Source organism: Hemiscyllium ocellatum, chromosome 5, assembly GCF_020745735.1.
Source record: "Hemiscyllium ocellatum isolate sHemOce1 chromosome 5, sHemOce1.pat.X.cur, whole genome shotgun sequence".
NCBI lineage: Eukaryota > Metazoa > Chordata > Chondrichthyes > Orectolobiformes > Hemiscylliidae > Hemiscyllium > Hemiscyllium ocellatum.
In genome coordinates, this window is record NC_083405.1 from 118,042,398 (window position 1) to 118,061,347 (window position 18,950).

General features: G+C 39.9%; 1 protein-coding gene across 3 annotated transcripts in view; it reads right to left on the reverse strand.

Annotated features, from left to right (window-relative positions):
* Positions 1–1,354: 1,354 nt before the first annotated feature.
* Positions 1,355–18,950, reverse strand: part of rbm33a (RNA binding motif protein 33a) — a 155,592-nt gene continuing 137,996 nt past the window's right edge. For all 3 annotated transcript variants that reach the window (XM_060825133.1, XM_060825134.1, XM_060825132.1), the window contains 2 exons: positions 10,255–10,343; positions 1,355–5,999 (listed from right to left, as the gene is read on the reverse strand). In XM_060825133.1, the coding sequence (XP_060681116.1) occupies positions 5,948–5,999; positions 10,255–10,343 (141 nt within the window). In that variant the 3' untranslated portion in view covers positions 1,355–5,947. The remainder of the gene's footprint in view (positions 6,000–10,254; positions 10,344–18,950) is intronic.

Below are 18,950 nucleotides of genomic sequence, written 5' to 3' on the forward strand. Positions count from 1 at the left end.
ACATTGTTAAAATGAAGTTTTTTTTATCCCTAGTTGGATAACATTGATAATTTACTCAAGAATGCCAGATAGCAAATACATTCTGTAATACAGTACTATAATTTTAACCATAACTTAAAACTAAAGATGCGCCAAATACAATCTTTTTTAAAAAAAAAGCATTATCCTGACCTATAGGAAAGGAACTTTCAATTCAGCATCTTGCCACAGTAAGTTGAAGGTTTTAAAGCTATAGTCTTCCAGTGTAAAGTAAAGTATTACAATTTACATATACAGTACTCAAACTTTAACATGCAAAATCCTCAGTCTGGGATTCAGAAATCGAATGAAAATCTTGTTTGTCTATGTAACACTAGCCCTACAAGCAGTCAATTATCACCATTACGCAATGGAGGAAAACTTCAGCTTTCATAAGTTTAGACACAGAGGCTGTCATTGGCAATATGTTTTTTTGTGGAAAGCCTGGGCCAAGAGATACAAAGACAAAACAGCATACAAGCTGATGTTACAACACACTGATCCTTCCCAACTGTGTTCTATACAGAGCTCTAATAAAAGCTACACCAAGATTCAATGAGAATCAGTTTGTTCACAAACACTTGCAATATGATGGTCACAATTTTCAGCACCAACCTAGTCGGCAATTAAAATGTAGGTCTTACACAAAATCCTTTGGATTGAGATCTTAACCACATAGAACTGCAGCAATGCTTAATATTTAATTACCCACTGGATATTATCTAATGAAACAGTAACCAATTTAAAAGTGAAACAAATGAAAGATGTGCACAGTCTCATCAATCGCCGATTTTGAGTAAATGTGCATTTTTTTCATCTTTAGGGAAAGAGCACCCTATCTCATAAGCAGCAGCTCTGCACAAAAACAATTATGAACTCAGCTATTTAAAGAATAAAAAGATAAAAATGGTATTAAAATGCCAGATATAAATATTGCACTGAAATTATAGAAAAAATAAAAATGATTGTGGAAAAAAAATTGGTTATTTCTGTAGCATTGAGGTTATAGGTATAAAAGGAGGGCTGATGAATTCAAAAGCATTTGACTTGCTGTGTAGTGTTAAATACAAGTTGAACACTGGGCTGTTTAATAGCTCAACAAATATCAAACCTTTGAGCCATGGATCAATCAATTCTTAATCCTTCTCTCATATAGAAAGGTTAATAGTAATTTCTATTCTAGAAGTGCAGGAAATAACACAATATAAATAAATAAGTAAAATCTGTTAAGTGAGTAAGTGAAGCCAAATTAAAAGCAAATAAAGCAACATCACAAAAATAAAGCGAGACAAACTTGAACAATGCTACACTAAAGGAACATCACAAGTGCAAATGCAGCACCATATAATGCAATACTAAACTAATAGAGTATAGTTCAGGTCTTTGAATATCACATAATTCTAATGTTAAGCCACAGCTTAAGACTAAAAGACATTACAGGGTTTTAAACTAAAAGGGAGAAAATGGCTAGTCTTGTTCCCTTACAGTTTTACATTTTAACTCTTCAATCAGGACAGTGCCAGCTTCATTAATTTATATTTCCACGAAACTGACACTTATCTACAGGATATTTCATCTCATCTATAAAGCACTTTAAAATATTTACATCTATTTGAATCCAAGTGCCAAACAAGCTTATTCCCTAGACTTACAAGTTATGTGCAGGCTTGAGTGTAATGGAGTTAGAGAGGGCAGCATGACAAGTAGTGTCGAGGGTTAGTGAGAATCTTCTGTTATAAACAAGCTAGTGTTTTAACTGCAGGCTTTTAAAGATTTCAGTTATGATTGCTCCAAAATTACAACTAAATATGTCCAGTCACAAGTCTATTAAACACAAATTGAATGTGTTTTAAAACAAATAATCTAAGAGTAAAGGAGACAATTTTCCTTCCAGTTCACCTGCAACTATTTGTAACTAGTGTTAAAGAAAGAGTACTTTGGGAACAGACACTTTTTTGGGGGGAAATAGGAGATTGGAGGAAGCTTTGCTCAGAGCTGTTACCACATTAATTACATACAGCATTTTAAAATTTCTCCAACAAACTCTAGCGTAGAGATTGCAGTCCTCAAAGTGCCAAACATTTTAAACTGTGGTCAGCAGATGTACTGAAAATTGGTTGAGATGATGCGTTATGAACCATCAAGTCATGGTTACTTTGACTGAGGAGGAGCTGTATTCTACTTTTTAAAACTGGCATGAGAGCTCAGCTGACATGGTTTAGAACATGAAACCACAGTCCTGTCAAAGAATTAGCATGACTCAATGTTTCCCTAAAACACACCATAAAAGTCATTTGTCATGTTGCGTTGACTTACTGCTTCCACATTCAAAAAATGTAGGCTATCCGAGCACCTCAAGGCAACAACTAATTTTAGAATACTGTATGTAGATGGCATAAAAAAAAGGATAATTGTGTACACTGCAATCCACTTAGAAGCATGCCCCTTCAAACTGTCAAGGTGGGTTCAACAATCCTCATTGACTATTACAAGTTTACTTCCTACAACGTATAGGGCAACAAATTTAGAAGCTACATAATGGACACAAAAATGCCGAGAACCTTCAGAACATTCTAATTAAAGCTCAACTATAACACAGATTACAGATTTTTTTTTTAAAACGCCAGTGCATCCTACTACTCTCACAATGACTTTACTGCATGAGGGACGAAAAAAATTTGGCTCCACATACACACAGAGGAATTTGCAAAGTGTCACCCCTGAGTAAGAAGACCCATGTAAATAAACAGGAGAAAGTACATATGGAAGAACTGTGATCTTTATAAAATGTATTAATACACAGGATGTCTTGTTTCAGGTCAATAGTCATTGCATCCAACAAATTTTGAACTAAGATACATGGAAAAAACACAAGCAACTTCAGAAATTATTAGCTAATGCACAACTTCTAAAAAGTAGATGAACACCACTGATGACTTGAAAGCATTTTGCTCTACTTACATGCTGCCATACAAATGTTTCTTTGCATTTTACATGAAACCCACTAATGTGCAGTGAAAAACTCAGATGATGGTTGCAGCACATCTTCCCCGATACACAAAAGTTTTACCAAACACATTTTTAATGTGACATGTCCTACCCCACCTCATCTCTCAAGAGTCAACATGGCCACTGCCATTAAAGCTTATTAATATAAACTGGTAAATACTTCTCTCTCAAAAGACTTCAGCAATGTAAGCTGCTGTTTCAATAATAGAAGACAGATATGTATATATAAATATATATAAAATACGAGCTGCACATTGTGTTACTGGGAATATGCAGGAGTAGTAACCCATTTAGGTTTCTCAATTGATGATGACAAATATCAACAAAGAGAACTAAAATGTCTGACATGAATTTTATGTGCATGACATCACACACAAACTCAAGTAAATGAGAAAACAAAATAATGGCCAATAATCCTTACCATTTGTAATGCATTTCAATCTAAATGTGACCATGATACAATCAAAGTGTCCCTCATCTTGTGAGAATTGGCACAGAAAGCTCCATTATGCCCAGGCAAAATTCTACTTCAAATGAGTGTCTGTAGCAAGCCTGATAAAACTAAAATGAAAATCTGCATGATACTTTCAATCCTTGTGCCCACTCAGGATTCAGCATCCAATATGAAAAAGAAACTTGCACATAAACTCAATTTACTCCTAGTCCTGCAACTTCTGCCTTTCATTGTCAGAAATGTCCTACTCTGTATATTCTCCTTTGTGGATCATCAGTGCTAATCCTCCTTTGCGTACAGTACAAGAAACTGCATTTCACAGCCATAAATGAGCATTAACAGAATATGCAGATCTATTACTGATCTATTTTATGAAAGCAATTACAAATCCTCAATGAGCTGCGACATCTGAAAAAGCTGGGAAAGTTTCAACAAATCTGAAGCACATTATGCTTCAATAATTATTAGACTGTTTTATTAAATGGGGCAACACAGGGCAAACTCTTTCAAAGGATGTGTTACAATCTTACAAACATCCATGTATCCTTCTACATAAGTCGTATTTCAGTCTTTGACTATCAACCCCTCCATGACAGTTTCCACAGCTGTACTTGAGCTAAACACTAAAGGCTGATGGGGTCAACAAAAACTGACTTAATCCCACAATATCCTTCAGGACATTCGAGATGCAGGTGATATAACTAGCAAGACAACAATTCAAATTATTAACTCTCAATCTTTCAAGGGGAAGACGAGTATCCCTTTTTTGTACAAAATTACACCATAAAATGTGCTCTGAAATACAGACAGACATAGACTTTGCTATGTAGCACATACTTGTTAAAAAACCTAAAATCGTTATCTCTTCTCCTGTCCCCACTCCACAAGAGCCCTAGCCAAAAGATGCCTTGCAAAACAACTGCATTTCTGAAGGTCTTTCCGTTTTCATTATCATCGGCAAGAAGCAGAGGCCCATCTGCTTTGGCAGTCTGGTGTTTGAACAATTCCACCAGCAAGTCCAAGACGTGAAACTGAGCAAGTCAGCAGTCACTGCCTCTGGCAGTGAAACATTTGTTTGTATGGATGGCTGAAATTCAGCAAGTTTTATAGTTAAAAAAGTCACCAACCAACAGACAGGCGAATGAAAACGTGATTCTGGAGTTTAATGTTTCGCCATGCCTGTTCGAACTTAGCCCAGTTTAATTCAAAACGTTTCACATTGAGAAGTGTACAATATCATAACGATGAATACCTTATGTTACAACCATGAACGAAACATTCAAAATACCTGCACAAAGCCCAGAAGTAGTTCTTTGTTCAGTCTCATGTTCTATAGTGTGGAACAAACCAGCTACATATTAACATGTGACAAAGTAATAGGATTTTCATTCTGTTACTGCTCTGGCAGTGTTCACATAATGGCTGAATCTGACTATCTTCAACCTGTAGCTCCAAACTAACTCTCACTTTTGTTTACTATTTCAAATGACATAAATAGCTGTATTCCAGATGATCATCAGGTATTTGGAATATTTAACATAAAGGTTCACACTTAAAGATCATTTGGCCTGGAAACTGGTTGAGATTCTTTATATTTCACTCTTTAAATAATTTGATGTTCTATTGGTTGCTGAACAAAAGGAATCTGAATGTGCTTTTGTAGTCTGAATGTGCAAGTAATTTTGCCTTCAAATGATGCTTTTCAGTGAAATTAATAATGTGCATCTTACTGATACAACAGAAAGTGTTACTTTCATTTTTTTTCATACTCCAACCTACAATAAACAGGCAAGCGCCTTCACCAAAACACTGTCTTCAAGTTGCTTTCTAGTCTTGTAGTTAAGCATCTTCCAAGAGATTTAAAACAACGAAATAACTTACACTTGAAACCGTCGTTAACATGCACTTCCCAATGCAAATCTGAGTTCCTTTCAGCTAATTCTTACTTTAGTAGGGCAAAATGATGGGCTATTTTGAAGCTAGTCAGACTATAGGTACAAAATTATTTTAAGGGGTACACATTGAGCACTTAACTATAAACCTGCAAGGAAAGAATTCTGCAGCAACCATTATCTAATGTTATTCACCATTAAAAGTTCTCTATTACGCTTGATAAGCAGCCATTCTACTTCTACAGTGCCTACTTCAGTCACTGTTCACAGTTAAGTCATTTTTTTTGTGGTATTTTGAATCCACAGAGGTGTTTTTGCAAAAGACTTTGTTCCATTTGGTGACAACAAACAATAAACATGTGGAAACAAGAGTACAAACACAGTCTTCTTCAGAAGCATCACATCCTTCATCCCACACTGGACCTGGGCCAACTCCTTTGGTTTCACCAATTTAATAGCATACACACTGGTTAGAAATTGATCACTGTATGCTAGCTCAGCCATTTTGTTTCTTCATTTGACTTGATCTGAACTTCTGCATGAGAGCGAGGCTTTGTTTTCATTCCAAGAATAATCACTCGTCCATGATCAGTGCCACATTGATATGAGACAGATCTATCATGTGCCTGTGAAATGTGCAAGGGAAAAGTAATGTGAAACATTCCAAAGATCAAGGATTAGAAAAAGAAGCATGTAAAATTGTTTTAGTTATGTATTCCAAGGTAATTCATGAACAGGCATGTCAAATACTGAACAAAATAGCTATGTTTATAAGAGAAGACCAAATACCATTAAAAAGAGAGGTTTCATATTAATTGCTGAAGGTCAAGATGACACAAGGAGTTAGGAAGACATGGTGCAAGGAGAATGATGACTGATAGCTCTGCACAAATGATGGAATGGAAGTCTAGCAGTAATAACTAAAACAATACAATAAATTTGATTCAGAATGTCGCAGGATGTGGCATCAGGATTTCATTACCAAGGAAGCATTTTTGGGATGTAAATTGGAGGCAGTGATATGCCATGGGGCTGGTAATCTTAAATTACTGTCTAATATTCTAGATATTTGGGTTTGAATCCCACCAGGTTGGATGGTGAAATTGAAACTGAATAAAAGAACTAGATTAAAAAGCTAGCCCAGTGGCACGTAGTCACTGCTGATTGTTATAAAAACCCTGACTCACTGGTATCTTATAGGAAATGTGCCATCCCTACCTGGTCTGGCTGACATGCGACTCCAGATCCACAGCAATATGATTGATTCCGATTGCCAGGGGGCAATTAGGAATGGGCAATAAATGCTGATCTAGCCAGTGAGACCCATAACTCGCTTATAAAAAAAAGGTTTTAGGATGACAAGAAACAGAAGCAGGAGTCTGCCAGTCAGCTCCCTCCACCAAGCCTGCTAAGCCAATCAATTACATCATGGCTAATCTGATTGTAGACTTAACCCTCAACTCACTTACAGAGCAAAAATCCAATTCTAAATTCAATGCCCTAGCTCCACTGCTTACTGGGGAGACAAGATTAACAACCTTCAAAAGAAGATATTCCTCATCTCAGTCTTAAATGCGAGATGTTTTACTGTAAACTCTCTCTAGTTATTGATTAAAGATCCTTTCAGCATCAGTCTGCAGGAATCTCGCATGGTTCCAACTCCAATTAAAGTAAGAGAAACAGAAATTGCTGGAAAAACTCAGCAGCTCTGGCAGCATCTATGGAGAGAAAGCAGAATTAACACTTTGGGTCCAGTGACCCTTGTTCAGAACTCCTGTAAGCTTCTGAAGGAGGATCACCAGAACCCAAAATGTTAATTCTGCTTTCTCTCCAATGATGCTGCCAAACCAGCTACATTTGTCCAGCAACTTTTGATTTTATTTCTGATTTTCAACACCCATGATTCTTTCCCCCAATTAATCTAAATTTCTACCTGTTCAAATTTTCATTACTAAACAATCCCTTTACCTCAGAAATTGAACTGCTTTTAATGCAAGAAAATACCTCCTTGCATAAAGGAACCAAAATTGTATGTAATAGGGTGAGAGGGAAAAAAAATATAAAAGAGACCTGACGGGCAACTTTTTCACGCAATGGGTGGTGTGTGTATGGAATGAGCTGCCAGAGGAAGTGTTGAAGGCAAGTACAATTGCAACATTTAAAAGGCATCTGGATGGGTATATGACTGGGAAGTGTTTAGTGGAATATGGACCGGATGCCAGCAAATAGAACTAGATTAGGTTGGTATATCTGGTCAGCATGGACGAGTTGGACCGAAGGGTCTGTTTCCATGCAGTACATCTCTATAACTCTATAGTATTCTTAGTGTGGTCTTACTAATACCCTGTACAGTTGTAGTAAGACTTTCCTAGTCATACTCTATTCAACTTGTAATAAAGGCCAATATTCCATTTGTTTTTCAAAAGACTTGCTTTTTCCCCTATATGTTAATTTTTATGATGTACAAGAACATACAAATATCTGTTGCTGGGTATTCTATAGCCCCTCTCTATTTAAATACTATTCTGATTTTCTATTCTTCCTGCTGAAATGAGACAAACTCAGAATTTCTCATATTATTCTCCATCTGTCAAAATCTCATTATAACACATAAGCTCTTACTACGACCAGTAACCACCCACGTGGCACCGCATCAATCCAAATGCACAGCAATTGGTATCCCTTTATCAACCCCTTCAAAAGATTCTGATAAATTTTTCAAACATGATTTTCCATTCACAAAATCATCTAGGCCCTGCCTGATTGTATTCTAAATGGCACACTACTGTCTCATTTTTCGCTGATATGAGTCTGATGATGTTTTAAGACGTGAAGAAGTGGGAAATGTCAAAACAATGTAGCAAAGCCATGGAAAATTTTCCAATAAATGAGCAGTTAGGTTTTAAAAATGACTTAGGGGACGAGTGAGTGCAATGTTGCGTAGAATGAGTGCTGGCAGAGGTCTAGGCGAGCTCCACTTTCCAAAGCTAGCTATAAGCATGTTGAAAACTTCAGGTTTGAAACAGATAAAAGTTTCCAACTAGTGCTCATGTCAACTCATGGCAAAAGCCCAACGCCAGGTTTCTTGCCGAGAGATCACTCCTGGAACCTGCAGAATTTTAACAGGTGCAATGCATTTGCACACCACTGGTTAACTAGGAAAGACACAAAGAAACTATTCGAAAGCCAAAGGAATGGCAAGCTGTGGAGGCACATAAACATAACAAGGAGCAGGAATAGGCCATCTGGCCCTTCGAGCCTGCTCCACCATTCAATAAGATCATGGCTGATCTTTTCATGGACTTACCTCCAGTTACCCACTCTCCCACCATATCGCTTAATTCCTTTATTATTTTAAAAAAACCTGATCTTCGCTTTAATAACATTTATTGAAGTAGCATCAACTACTTCACTGGGCAGGGAATTCCATCGAATTCACAATCCTCTGGGTAAAGAAGTTCCTTCTCAATTCAGTCCTAAATCTGCTCCCTCTAATCTTGAGGCTATTCCCTCTTGTCCTAGTTTCACGTGCTACTGGAAACATCATTTCTACTTCTATCTTATCTGTTCCCATCATAATTTTATATGTTTCTATAAGAACCTGTCTCATTTTTCTAAATTCCAAGGAATGTAATTCCAGGCTACTCAGTCTCTCCTCATAAGCCAACCCTCCCACCCCAACTCCAGAATCAACCTAGTGAACCTCCTCTGCAGCCCTTCCAGTGCCAGTACATCCTTTCTCAAATAAGGAGACCCAAAACTACTCCAGGTAGGTCTCACCAGCAATCTGTACAGCTGCAACATAACCTCGTTCGCTATTAAAATCAACCCCTTTCGTAATTAAGGATAAAATTCCATTTGCCTTCCTAATTACTTGTTGCATCTGCAAATCAACCCTGTGTGATTCATGTGCAAGGACACCCAGGTTCGTCTGCATTGCTGCATGCTGCAACTTTTTACCATTCAAGTAATAATCCTTTTCACTGTTACTCCTACCAAAATGGATGACTCCACATTTACTAACATTGGGCAAAGGTCTGGCAGATGGAATACAATCAAACTATCTATGTTCCTCTGCAAAGTTTCACAGTTCCTCTGCACACTTTACTCTGCCACTCATTACCATCTGTAAACTGACACACTACATGCGGTCCCCAACTGCAAATCATCCATAGAAACTGCGTATAAATTGTGAATAAAGATGAGCTTAAGGGAAACCAGAGTATCTTGTAACCAGCATTTGGAGCCTCCACTTGTTCTTGGACAATTTGTACACGAAGCAACAGGGGCAATTCAGACAATAAAATTGGTTCTGAGTGCTCTCAGTGTAGGTCCTGGTTACTACATTTAATGAAGTGTTCGCACAATTTAGGGTAAAGGCATAACAATGCAAAGTGGTAGGGGACTGGCTCAGGGAGAGGAAGTTGAAATCCTCACTCCTGTGTTGATTTTCATGTCAGGCATCAAAATAGTACAGTGCTTAGAATTGAGAGTCTGTTAAGCCTCAACACCCAGAAAGAGAACAAAAGAATTGAGCAATAAGAGAAAATACTAGAGCAAGAGAGACAGACACAGGTAATGTTTCATTCAATTAAGAAAATATTGGACTTAAATGTCAACTTTGTTTCACTCTCCGCAGATGCTGCCAGATCTGTTAAGTTTCTCCAGCACTTTTATTTCAGATCTCCAGTGTGCGCAATTCTTTGCTTTTTTAATATAAAAAGAGGAACTGAGGATGGAGAAACATTACATCCAAATGTACACATTTTATATAAATAGAAAATCTGCTTCACTTGAGTTACAATTTTGATTGCTAAACTTCATTGAATTTTATTGTATGCATCTTGTGAAATTTTCCCTAAGTTAAAAAAAAATATTTACCTGTGGAATTTCTGCTGAAACGCTGAAGCATGTGCAGGCTCCCTGAATTTTGCAATGGCCTTTCGTTGCTCTCGCATCATCTTGAAGTCCTGCAAAAACATTTTATAAAGGCATCAGGAAGATGTAGGGTGTTTTTGGAAAATGGGTGGTGGAAGCAGGTTCAGTAGTAATTTTCGAAAGGAAATTGTATAAATGTTTGCAGAATTGCTAATTGGACAGCTGAACCAAAGAGCACAAGCATTATCTTCTGTACTGAATCCATATTTAATTCTATAATATGACAATTCATATTCACTTCGAAGATAAAGGACTTCAGGACAATAGAGACAGAATCAGAGATGCTCAGCACGGAAATAGAGCCTTTGGTCCAATTCGTCCATGTTGACCAGATAGCCTAAATTCATCTAGTCCTGTTTGCCAGCATTTGGCCCATGTCCCTCTAAACCCTTCCTAGTCATGAACCCATTCAAGGTGCCTTTGAATTGTTGCAATTGTACCAGCCTCCACCAATTCCTTTGGCAGCGCATTTCATATATGCACCACATAAAATAGCTGACATTTAGGCCTTTTAAATATTTCCCCTCCTACCTTAACCTACTCCCTGTAGTTTTGGACTCCCCTACTCTGGGGAAAAAGACCTTGGCTATTCACCCTATCCATACCCCTCATGACTTTATAAACCTCCAGAAGGTCACCCCAAGCCTTTGACAGACCAGAGAAAATAGCCCAAACATTCAGGCTCTCCCTATATCTCAAACCCTCCAACCCCAGCAACACCCTTGTAACTCTTTTCTAAAGCCTTTCTAAATTTTAACCACATCCTTCCTTTAACAGGAAGACCAGAATTGAAAGCAGTATTCTGATAGTGGTCTAACCAATGTCTTGAACAGACATAACATGACATCTCAAAATTTTTATACTCAGTGAACTGACCAATAAAGGCAAGAATACTAAATGCTTTCTTCACTGCTTTGTCTACCTGTGATTCTACTTTCAAGGAACAATGAACCTGTACTCCAAGGTCTGTGTTTGGCAACACTCCCCAGGACACTACCATTATGTATATGAGTTCTATCCTGATTTACCTTATCAAAATGCAACATCTCGTATTTATCGAAATTAAACTTCATCTGGCACTCCTCTGCCCATAGGCCCATCTGATCAAGACCCTGTTGTTCTGAGATAACCCTCTTCACTGTCCACTATGCCTCCAACTTTGGTGTCATCTGCAAACTTACTCACCATACCTCCTACATTCACATCCAAATCATTTACATAAATGACAAAAAGCAGTGGACCCAGCACTGATCAGTGTGGCACACCGCTGGTCACAGGCCTCCAAGTCCAAAAAGCAGCTTTCCATCACCACAAACAGTTTCCTACCTTCAAGACAATTTTGTATCCAAATGGGTAGCTCTCCCTGGATTCCATGTGATCTAGTCATGCAAACAAGTCTAAGCTGAACCTTGTCGAACACCTTGCTGAAGTTCATATCGACAACGCCCACAGCTCTGCGCTCATCAGTCTTCTTTGTCACATCTTCAAAATACTCAATAAAATTATATGAATTCTCATGCACAAAACCATGTTGACTATCCCTAATCAGTCCTTACCCTTCCAAATGTATGTAAATCCTGTCCCTCAGAATCAGGTTTACTGGTCTATAGTCCCTGCCTTTTCTTTACCACATTTCATAAACAATGGCACTGCATTAGCCAACCTCCAGTCTTTCAGCAGCTCACCTGTGACTATTGATGATACAAATATCTCAGCAAGGGGCCCAGCAATCACTTCCTGAGCTTCTTTCAATATTCTGGGAAACACCTGATCAGGTCCCAGAGATTCATCCACCTCTATGCATTTTAAGACATCCAGCATCACTTGCTCTGTAATATGTACACTTTTCAAGATATCACTATTTATTTCTGCAAGTTGTCTACTTTCCATATGCTTCTCCACAGTAAATATTGATGCGAAATACTCGTTTAGTATCTCATCTATCTCCTGCGGTTCCACATAATCAGAAGTCATATGTCACGGTTATAGCCTAATAGGTTTATTTGAGATCACAAGCATTTGGAGCTCTGTTCCTTTGTCACGTGACTTTACCAGACAAAGGAGCAGAGATCTCAATGTTTGTAATTTCCAATAAACTTGTTACATTATAACCTGGTGTGTGACTTGACTTTGTCCAACCCAATCCAACATGGGCACCTCCACATCATGGGTTACACACACACACACACACACACACACACACACACACACACACACACACTGGTTGGTCTTTATGGGGCCCTATTCTCTCCACTATTACTTTCTTTTTACCCTTGACATATTTGTAGAATCTCTTTGGCAAACCAGTTTAAGGAGAATCCAGAGTCTTCTTTCTGCCCTCCTGATTTCCCTGAAGTATAGTTATACTGCTCTCATACTCCTCTAGGGATTCAATTGATCCCAGCCATCTATACTTGACATACACCTCCTCCTTTTTCTTGACCAGATCAGATAAGTTCTATTAAACTTGAACACACAGTTGTGCTATGTACAAAGGAGTACTGGTTGTTAATAACTGCACCAGCATCTACATTAAAGGTCAACTCATCCAGTCCATTTGCTCCAAATGCAAATAAAAAAAATGTAAAACATCTATTTAACCATGACAAACTCAGTCCTGTCAACTCAACAAAGTCCTGCTCACTAATTTCTAAGAATTTGTGCCAAAATTCACAGAGCCTGACACAGCTATTCTGATGGAATCATATGTTAAAGATAATGTCCCAGAGGTTGTATAAGGCTCTGGTCAGACTCCATTTGGGGCACTGCCAGCAGTTTTGTGTTCCACATCTAAGAAAGGACGTGCTCATATTGAAGGGAGCCCAGAGGAAGTTTACAAGAATGACCTTGGGGATGAAGGGCTTGTCTCCTGCAATATGTGGGGAATTAGGGTCACTTCCACTGTCTATGGTGACCATGAATGCAGGACGTGTGTTCAGGTGATGGCACGAAAATTGGTATTTTGGTAATGGGGAGGATAGTCTTAGACTACATCTGCTACTGATCAGCTGGAAAATTGGACAAAGCAAAAGCAGATGAAACTGAATCACGATATGTGTGATGCGATGCATTTTGGGAGATCTAATAAGGCAAAGATATAAACAAGTAAATGACAGGTTGTTAGTGAGTACTGAGGAACAAATGGACCTTGCTGTACTAGTCCACAGATCCCTCAAAATGTCAATGTGGGTAGACTGGATAATGAAGGTAGCATAAGGGATGCTTGCATTCATTTGCCAGAGCACAAGACATAGGAAATCTTGTTATAACTTTATGAAAGTAGTTTGGCCACAGATAGAATACTGTGTGCAGTTCTGGTCGCCACACTTTCAGAAGAGCACGTCTGCACTGGAGAGGGTGCAGAAAAGATTCAGAAAAGAAAATATGCTGCCTGTGGTGAAAAATCAGATTTATGAGAAGAGACTGGATAGGCTGGGTTTGTTTTCCTTGGAGCTGGAGTTGTATCTGATTGAGGTATACACAAAAGCATTGGCACAGTAGATCGTGAGAATCATTTTTGCCCATGACAGACATGTTGAAAACAAGTGGACATTAGTTTAAAGTCAGGAATAAGTGATTTGGAGGAATCACAGAATTCCTAGTGTGGAAGCAGGCCATTTGGCCCATCGCGTCGACACCAACCCTCCAAAGAGCATCCCACCCTCATCTAACCCACTACCCTATCTCCATAACTCTGCATTTCCCATGGCTAAAGCACTGAACCTAAACATCCTTGGACATATGGACGACTTAGCATGGCCAATCCACCTAACCTGCACAACTTTGGACTGTGGGAGGAAACTGAAGCCCTCTGAGGAAACCCATGCAGGCACAGGAAGAATGTGCAAACTCCACAAAAATAGACACCCGAGGCTGGAAACAAACCAGACTCCCTGCCACGGTGAGGCAGCTGTGTTAACTACTGAACTACCATGCTGAAAACTGAGGTCCTTATGTAGCTGATGAGCCCAATCCTGGAACCGCATCTTGAATATTTGACAGGAATTCCCATGAGGTAGAATTGTTTCTTGGGCTTGAGATTGCTGGCATTTCTTCAAATCCTTTTCGGTACATCCTCTGGCTGATGGGTGTTCTCAAAGTACTATGTCCCTTTATACAGTAGTTCCGATGACCATAATAAGAATGGATTTTATTTACTTTAGCTTTTCGATATCAAGACTCCTTTAAAGTTTATTTGGCTCATAAAAGTTTATTTGCTGAATTAATACAGAATTTATTGGTTATGAAAGTGAGGACTTATACACTAAATAGTAAGTTCCTAGGGAGTGTTGCTGAAAAAGAGACCTTGAGTACAGGTTCATAGCTCCTTGAAAGTAGAATCACAGGTCAATCAAATAGTGAAGGCGGCGTTTGGTATGCTTTCCTTTGTTGGTCAGAGCACTGAGTAGAGGAGTTGGGGCGGGGGGGGGCATGCTGTGGTTGTACCGAACATTGGTCAGGCCACTTTTGGAATATTGCATGCAATTCTAGTGTCCTTCCTATCGGAAAGACGTTGTGAAACTTGAAAGGGTTCAGAAAAGATTTACAAGGATGTTGCCCGGCTTGGAGGATTTGAGCAATAGGAAGACGTTGAATAGGCTGGGGCTGTTTTCCTGGATCATCGGAGGCTGAGGGGTGACCTTACAGAGGTTAATAAAATCATGAGGGGATAAGATAAATAGACAAAATCTTTTCCCTGGGGTCGGGAAGTCCAGAACTAGACAGCATAGGTTGAGGGTGAAAGGGGAAAAATAAAAAAGAGACCTAAAGGGCAACTTTATCATGCAAGGTGGCACGTGTATGGAATGAGCTGCCAGAGGAAGTGGTGGAAGTTGGTACAATTGCAACACTTAAAAGGCATCTGGATGGGTATATGAATAGGAAGGGTTTGCAGGGACATAGGCCGGGTGCTGGCAGATGGGATTAGATTGGGTTGGGATATCTGGTCGACATGGCCGAGTTGGATCGAAAGGTCTGTTTCTGTGCTATACATCACTATGTCTCCCAAAGTGACTGAGATAATTGATGCACTAATCTATAATTAACGCTTGCGAAATGAGTAAGTAGGGTTTGGTGCTAGTGGGAGAATTCAGCTTAACTGCAGTTAGCGACTTCTATGTTAAAATAACAAGGAAGTCAAGGAAACCCTAATGGTCTTCAGCAGGTGCTTTATGTGAGGTATTATAGTTTTACCTTTCTGGTGCCTCATATTTACACATTAATTGAAAATTGCATCGGATTCTGCATCCACTGGCATATTCCACAACAGAGAAAACAGTTTATAGATCATACGTTCCACAGTGTGATAACCCAAAAGCAGAACTAGACAACTCAATCAAAGAGACTATATAGAAAGAGAAGTAGATCCTATCTGTCGGACAGCAGGAGATGGAATTCAGAGGTCAGGGGACATGAGAGATTTAATGTCAAAACAATATTCAGCAGCTCAACAGAGAGCTGAACAACATCATAGGACAATGGAGCAAGGAAGAAACCCAAATACCAAGAAATTGGTAAAATAATACCAAAATAGTCAGAGATGAGGATTTCTTGCAATGGGATAGATAGCATTTCTGTAGGCATGACAGGAATTACAAATGATATGGTTCCTCCTCCCTGATGCCAGAGTTGACTGAAGTAGGTATTAAAGCCTTTGGAAGGCGGGAGTTTCAGAGTGAAGAATTATGATCCATACTGTAACTTACAGCAAATTGAAGCACATTTCCAGTCCTGAAGAGAATTTAAATAGCACATAAAAAATGTAATAACATCCAGGTTAGTACCTGTGTCACATGGTAGACATGTTACAAAGAAGAATCGAGAGTATGATGCTGGAAAAGCACAGCTGGTCAGGCAGCATCCAAGGAGTAGGAAAATCAACGTTTCGGGCAAAAGCCCTTAATTAGGAATGTGGCTTGTGAGCCAAGGGGGCGGAGAGATAAATGGGAGGGGATGGGGCTGGGGTAAGTTAGCTGAGAGTGCAATAGGTAGATGAAGTTGGGGATAATGGTGATAGGTCAGAGGGGATGGTGGAGCAGATAGATGGGATGGACAGGTAGGACAGGTCATGAGAGCAGTGCCAAGTTGGAAGATTGGAAGTGGGATAAGGTGGAGGGGGTGGTGAGGCACTACTGAAATCCACATTGATCCTAAGGCAGAAGATGAGGTGTTCTTCCGCCAGGTTTTGGGTAATTACAGAGTGGCGATGGAGGAGACCTGGGACCTGCACGTCCATGGCAGAGGGGGAGTTGAAGTGTATGGCAACGGGGCAGTGGGGTTGGTTGGTGCAGGTGTCCCGGAGATGTTCTCTGAAGCATTCTACAAGTAGGCGTCCTATCTCCCCAACGCCCATGAGATCACATCAGGAGCAACGGATACAGTAAATGACATGTGGAAATGCAGGTAAAGCTTTGAATGATGTGGAAGGCTCCTTTAAGGCCTTGGATAGAGGTCTGGGGGGAGGTGTGGGCACAGGTTTTGCAATTCCTTTGGTGGCACTGGAAATTGCCAGGAGGGGCGGGTGTGTTGATGGGGGGCAAGAGGGACCTGACAAGAGTGCTGTGGAGGGAATGGTCTTTACGGAATGTAGATAGGGGTGAGGAGAGAAATACACCTCTGCTGGTGGGATCCATTTGTAGGTGGCGGAAATGACAGAGGATGATACGATTAGTCGGGTAGAAGTTGAAGATGGGGGTGGGGGGGGCGGGCGTTCTGTCCTTTTTGTGGTTGGAGGGGTGGGGTTCAAGGGCAGGGGTGCAGGAAGTGAATGAGATGCGCTGGAGGGCATCATCAAACACATGGGAGGGGAAATTGCAGTCTTGGAAGGAGGCAGCCATCTGGTGTGTTCTGTGGTGGAACTGGTCCTCCTGGAGCAGGTGCCACGGAGGCAGAGGAATAGGGAATAAGGGATAGCATTTTTACAGGAGGCAGGGTGGGAGAAGATGTAATCCAGGTAGCTGTGAGAGTCAGTGGGTTTGTAGAAGATGCCAGTGTTGAGATGGTCACCGTTGATGGATATGGAAAGGTCCAGGAAGGGGAGGGAGATGGTTCAGGTGAACTTAAGGACGGGTGGAATGTGTTGAAGTTGATGAACTGTTCAACCTCCTTGTTGGAGCATGAGGTGGTGTATTCCTCCCATTTATCTCTCCACCCTCGTGGCTCACCACCCTCATTACTGATGAAGGACTTTTACCTGAAATGTCGATTTTCTTGCTTTTCCAGCACCACACTCTCAACTCTGATCTCCAGCATCTGCAGTCTCACTTTCTGCTATGTTACAGAGAAGAGCAGTGTCAATAAAATCAATGCTGCACTTATGTTGGAGGAATTTGTTTGCATTTCTGCAAACAAGGTAGTTTATTCTCAAAGGATAGCTTTTGCTCATCCAAAGCTACACCAATATCCTTAAAACATATGGTACGATTAGATTCCCTACAGTGTGGAATCAGGCCCTTCGGCCCAAGGAAGTCCACACTGACCATCCAAAGAGTAACCCACCCAGACCCAATCCTCTACATTTACCCGATTAATCTAACTAATGCTACAGACAATTTAGAATGGCCAATTCACCTAACTTGCAAATCTTTGGACTGTGGGAGGAAATCCACGTAGACATGGGGAGGGGGAGCGTGCACATTGCACACAGACAGTTGCCCGAGGCAGGAATTGAACCTGGGACCCTGGTGCTGTGAGGCAGCAGTGCTAATCACTGAGCCACCCATATAGTGCAATGGACAAGTAACCAATATGCCAGGAAGGTGGGGATAGGATAATAGATAATTTTGACAAAGGGAAGCATTGCATCATAACATTAGATGCAACTGATGGGTAATGCACTATCATACTGAAGCGATCAATAGGGTCGCTAGTGGTGCAATGGTGGTGTCCCTGCTGCTGGGCTATTAGTTCCCTGGTTCAACCCACCTGTTCCACAGGTGCGCACCAATGCCCGAACAAGTTGCTGAGGAAAACATCTACAGAAACAGCCAATCACTATGTTTAGTCTTTAAAAATAACTGAAAGATTTAGTCAAGACAGTCAACTTTCTCTTCCTCGTCACGGAAAAGGAGGGATATTGGCGCTTATGCAAAGTTAGGTTTGATGATCTTAGTTCCTGTGGCTCAGTAACCCACTGTATACACTCAAGAAGCCATCAGAGAGCTCATTCATGGACTTCCAACAAAAGACGACTCATACTACTCACTTTAAGCTAAAAGTTATTCAATTACCTTATTTACATATTTTATGCTGTTTTATGAATAGGGGGTACTTTCATGCAATTTACAGGATCCTAACCACCCACGCATCATTTCATTTAGTGCTCGGTAATTAGTACAGGCCTTAAGTTTGACACTGAGCATTCATTAAATTATCAGAATGGGGATAAAACATCGACAGCTCTCTTCTGCTGCCATTAGCATTTTAGAATTTTATTTCAATCGAACACAGTTACTTTTGAGTTAGTTAGCAGAATGATCTGGAGGCTTTTCTGTAAGAGACATCTTGACAGTAAACCTAAAGGCATATCAGAGAACATCTTCTTGTAGGTTGTAAAATCAGCATTATACTATTTGAGACATGGCAAACAAATCATAGAATACATGTGTGATAGCTTTTGCTGACAGTTGAACTTCAAAGTT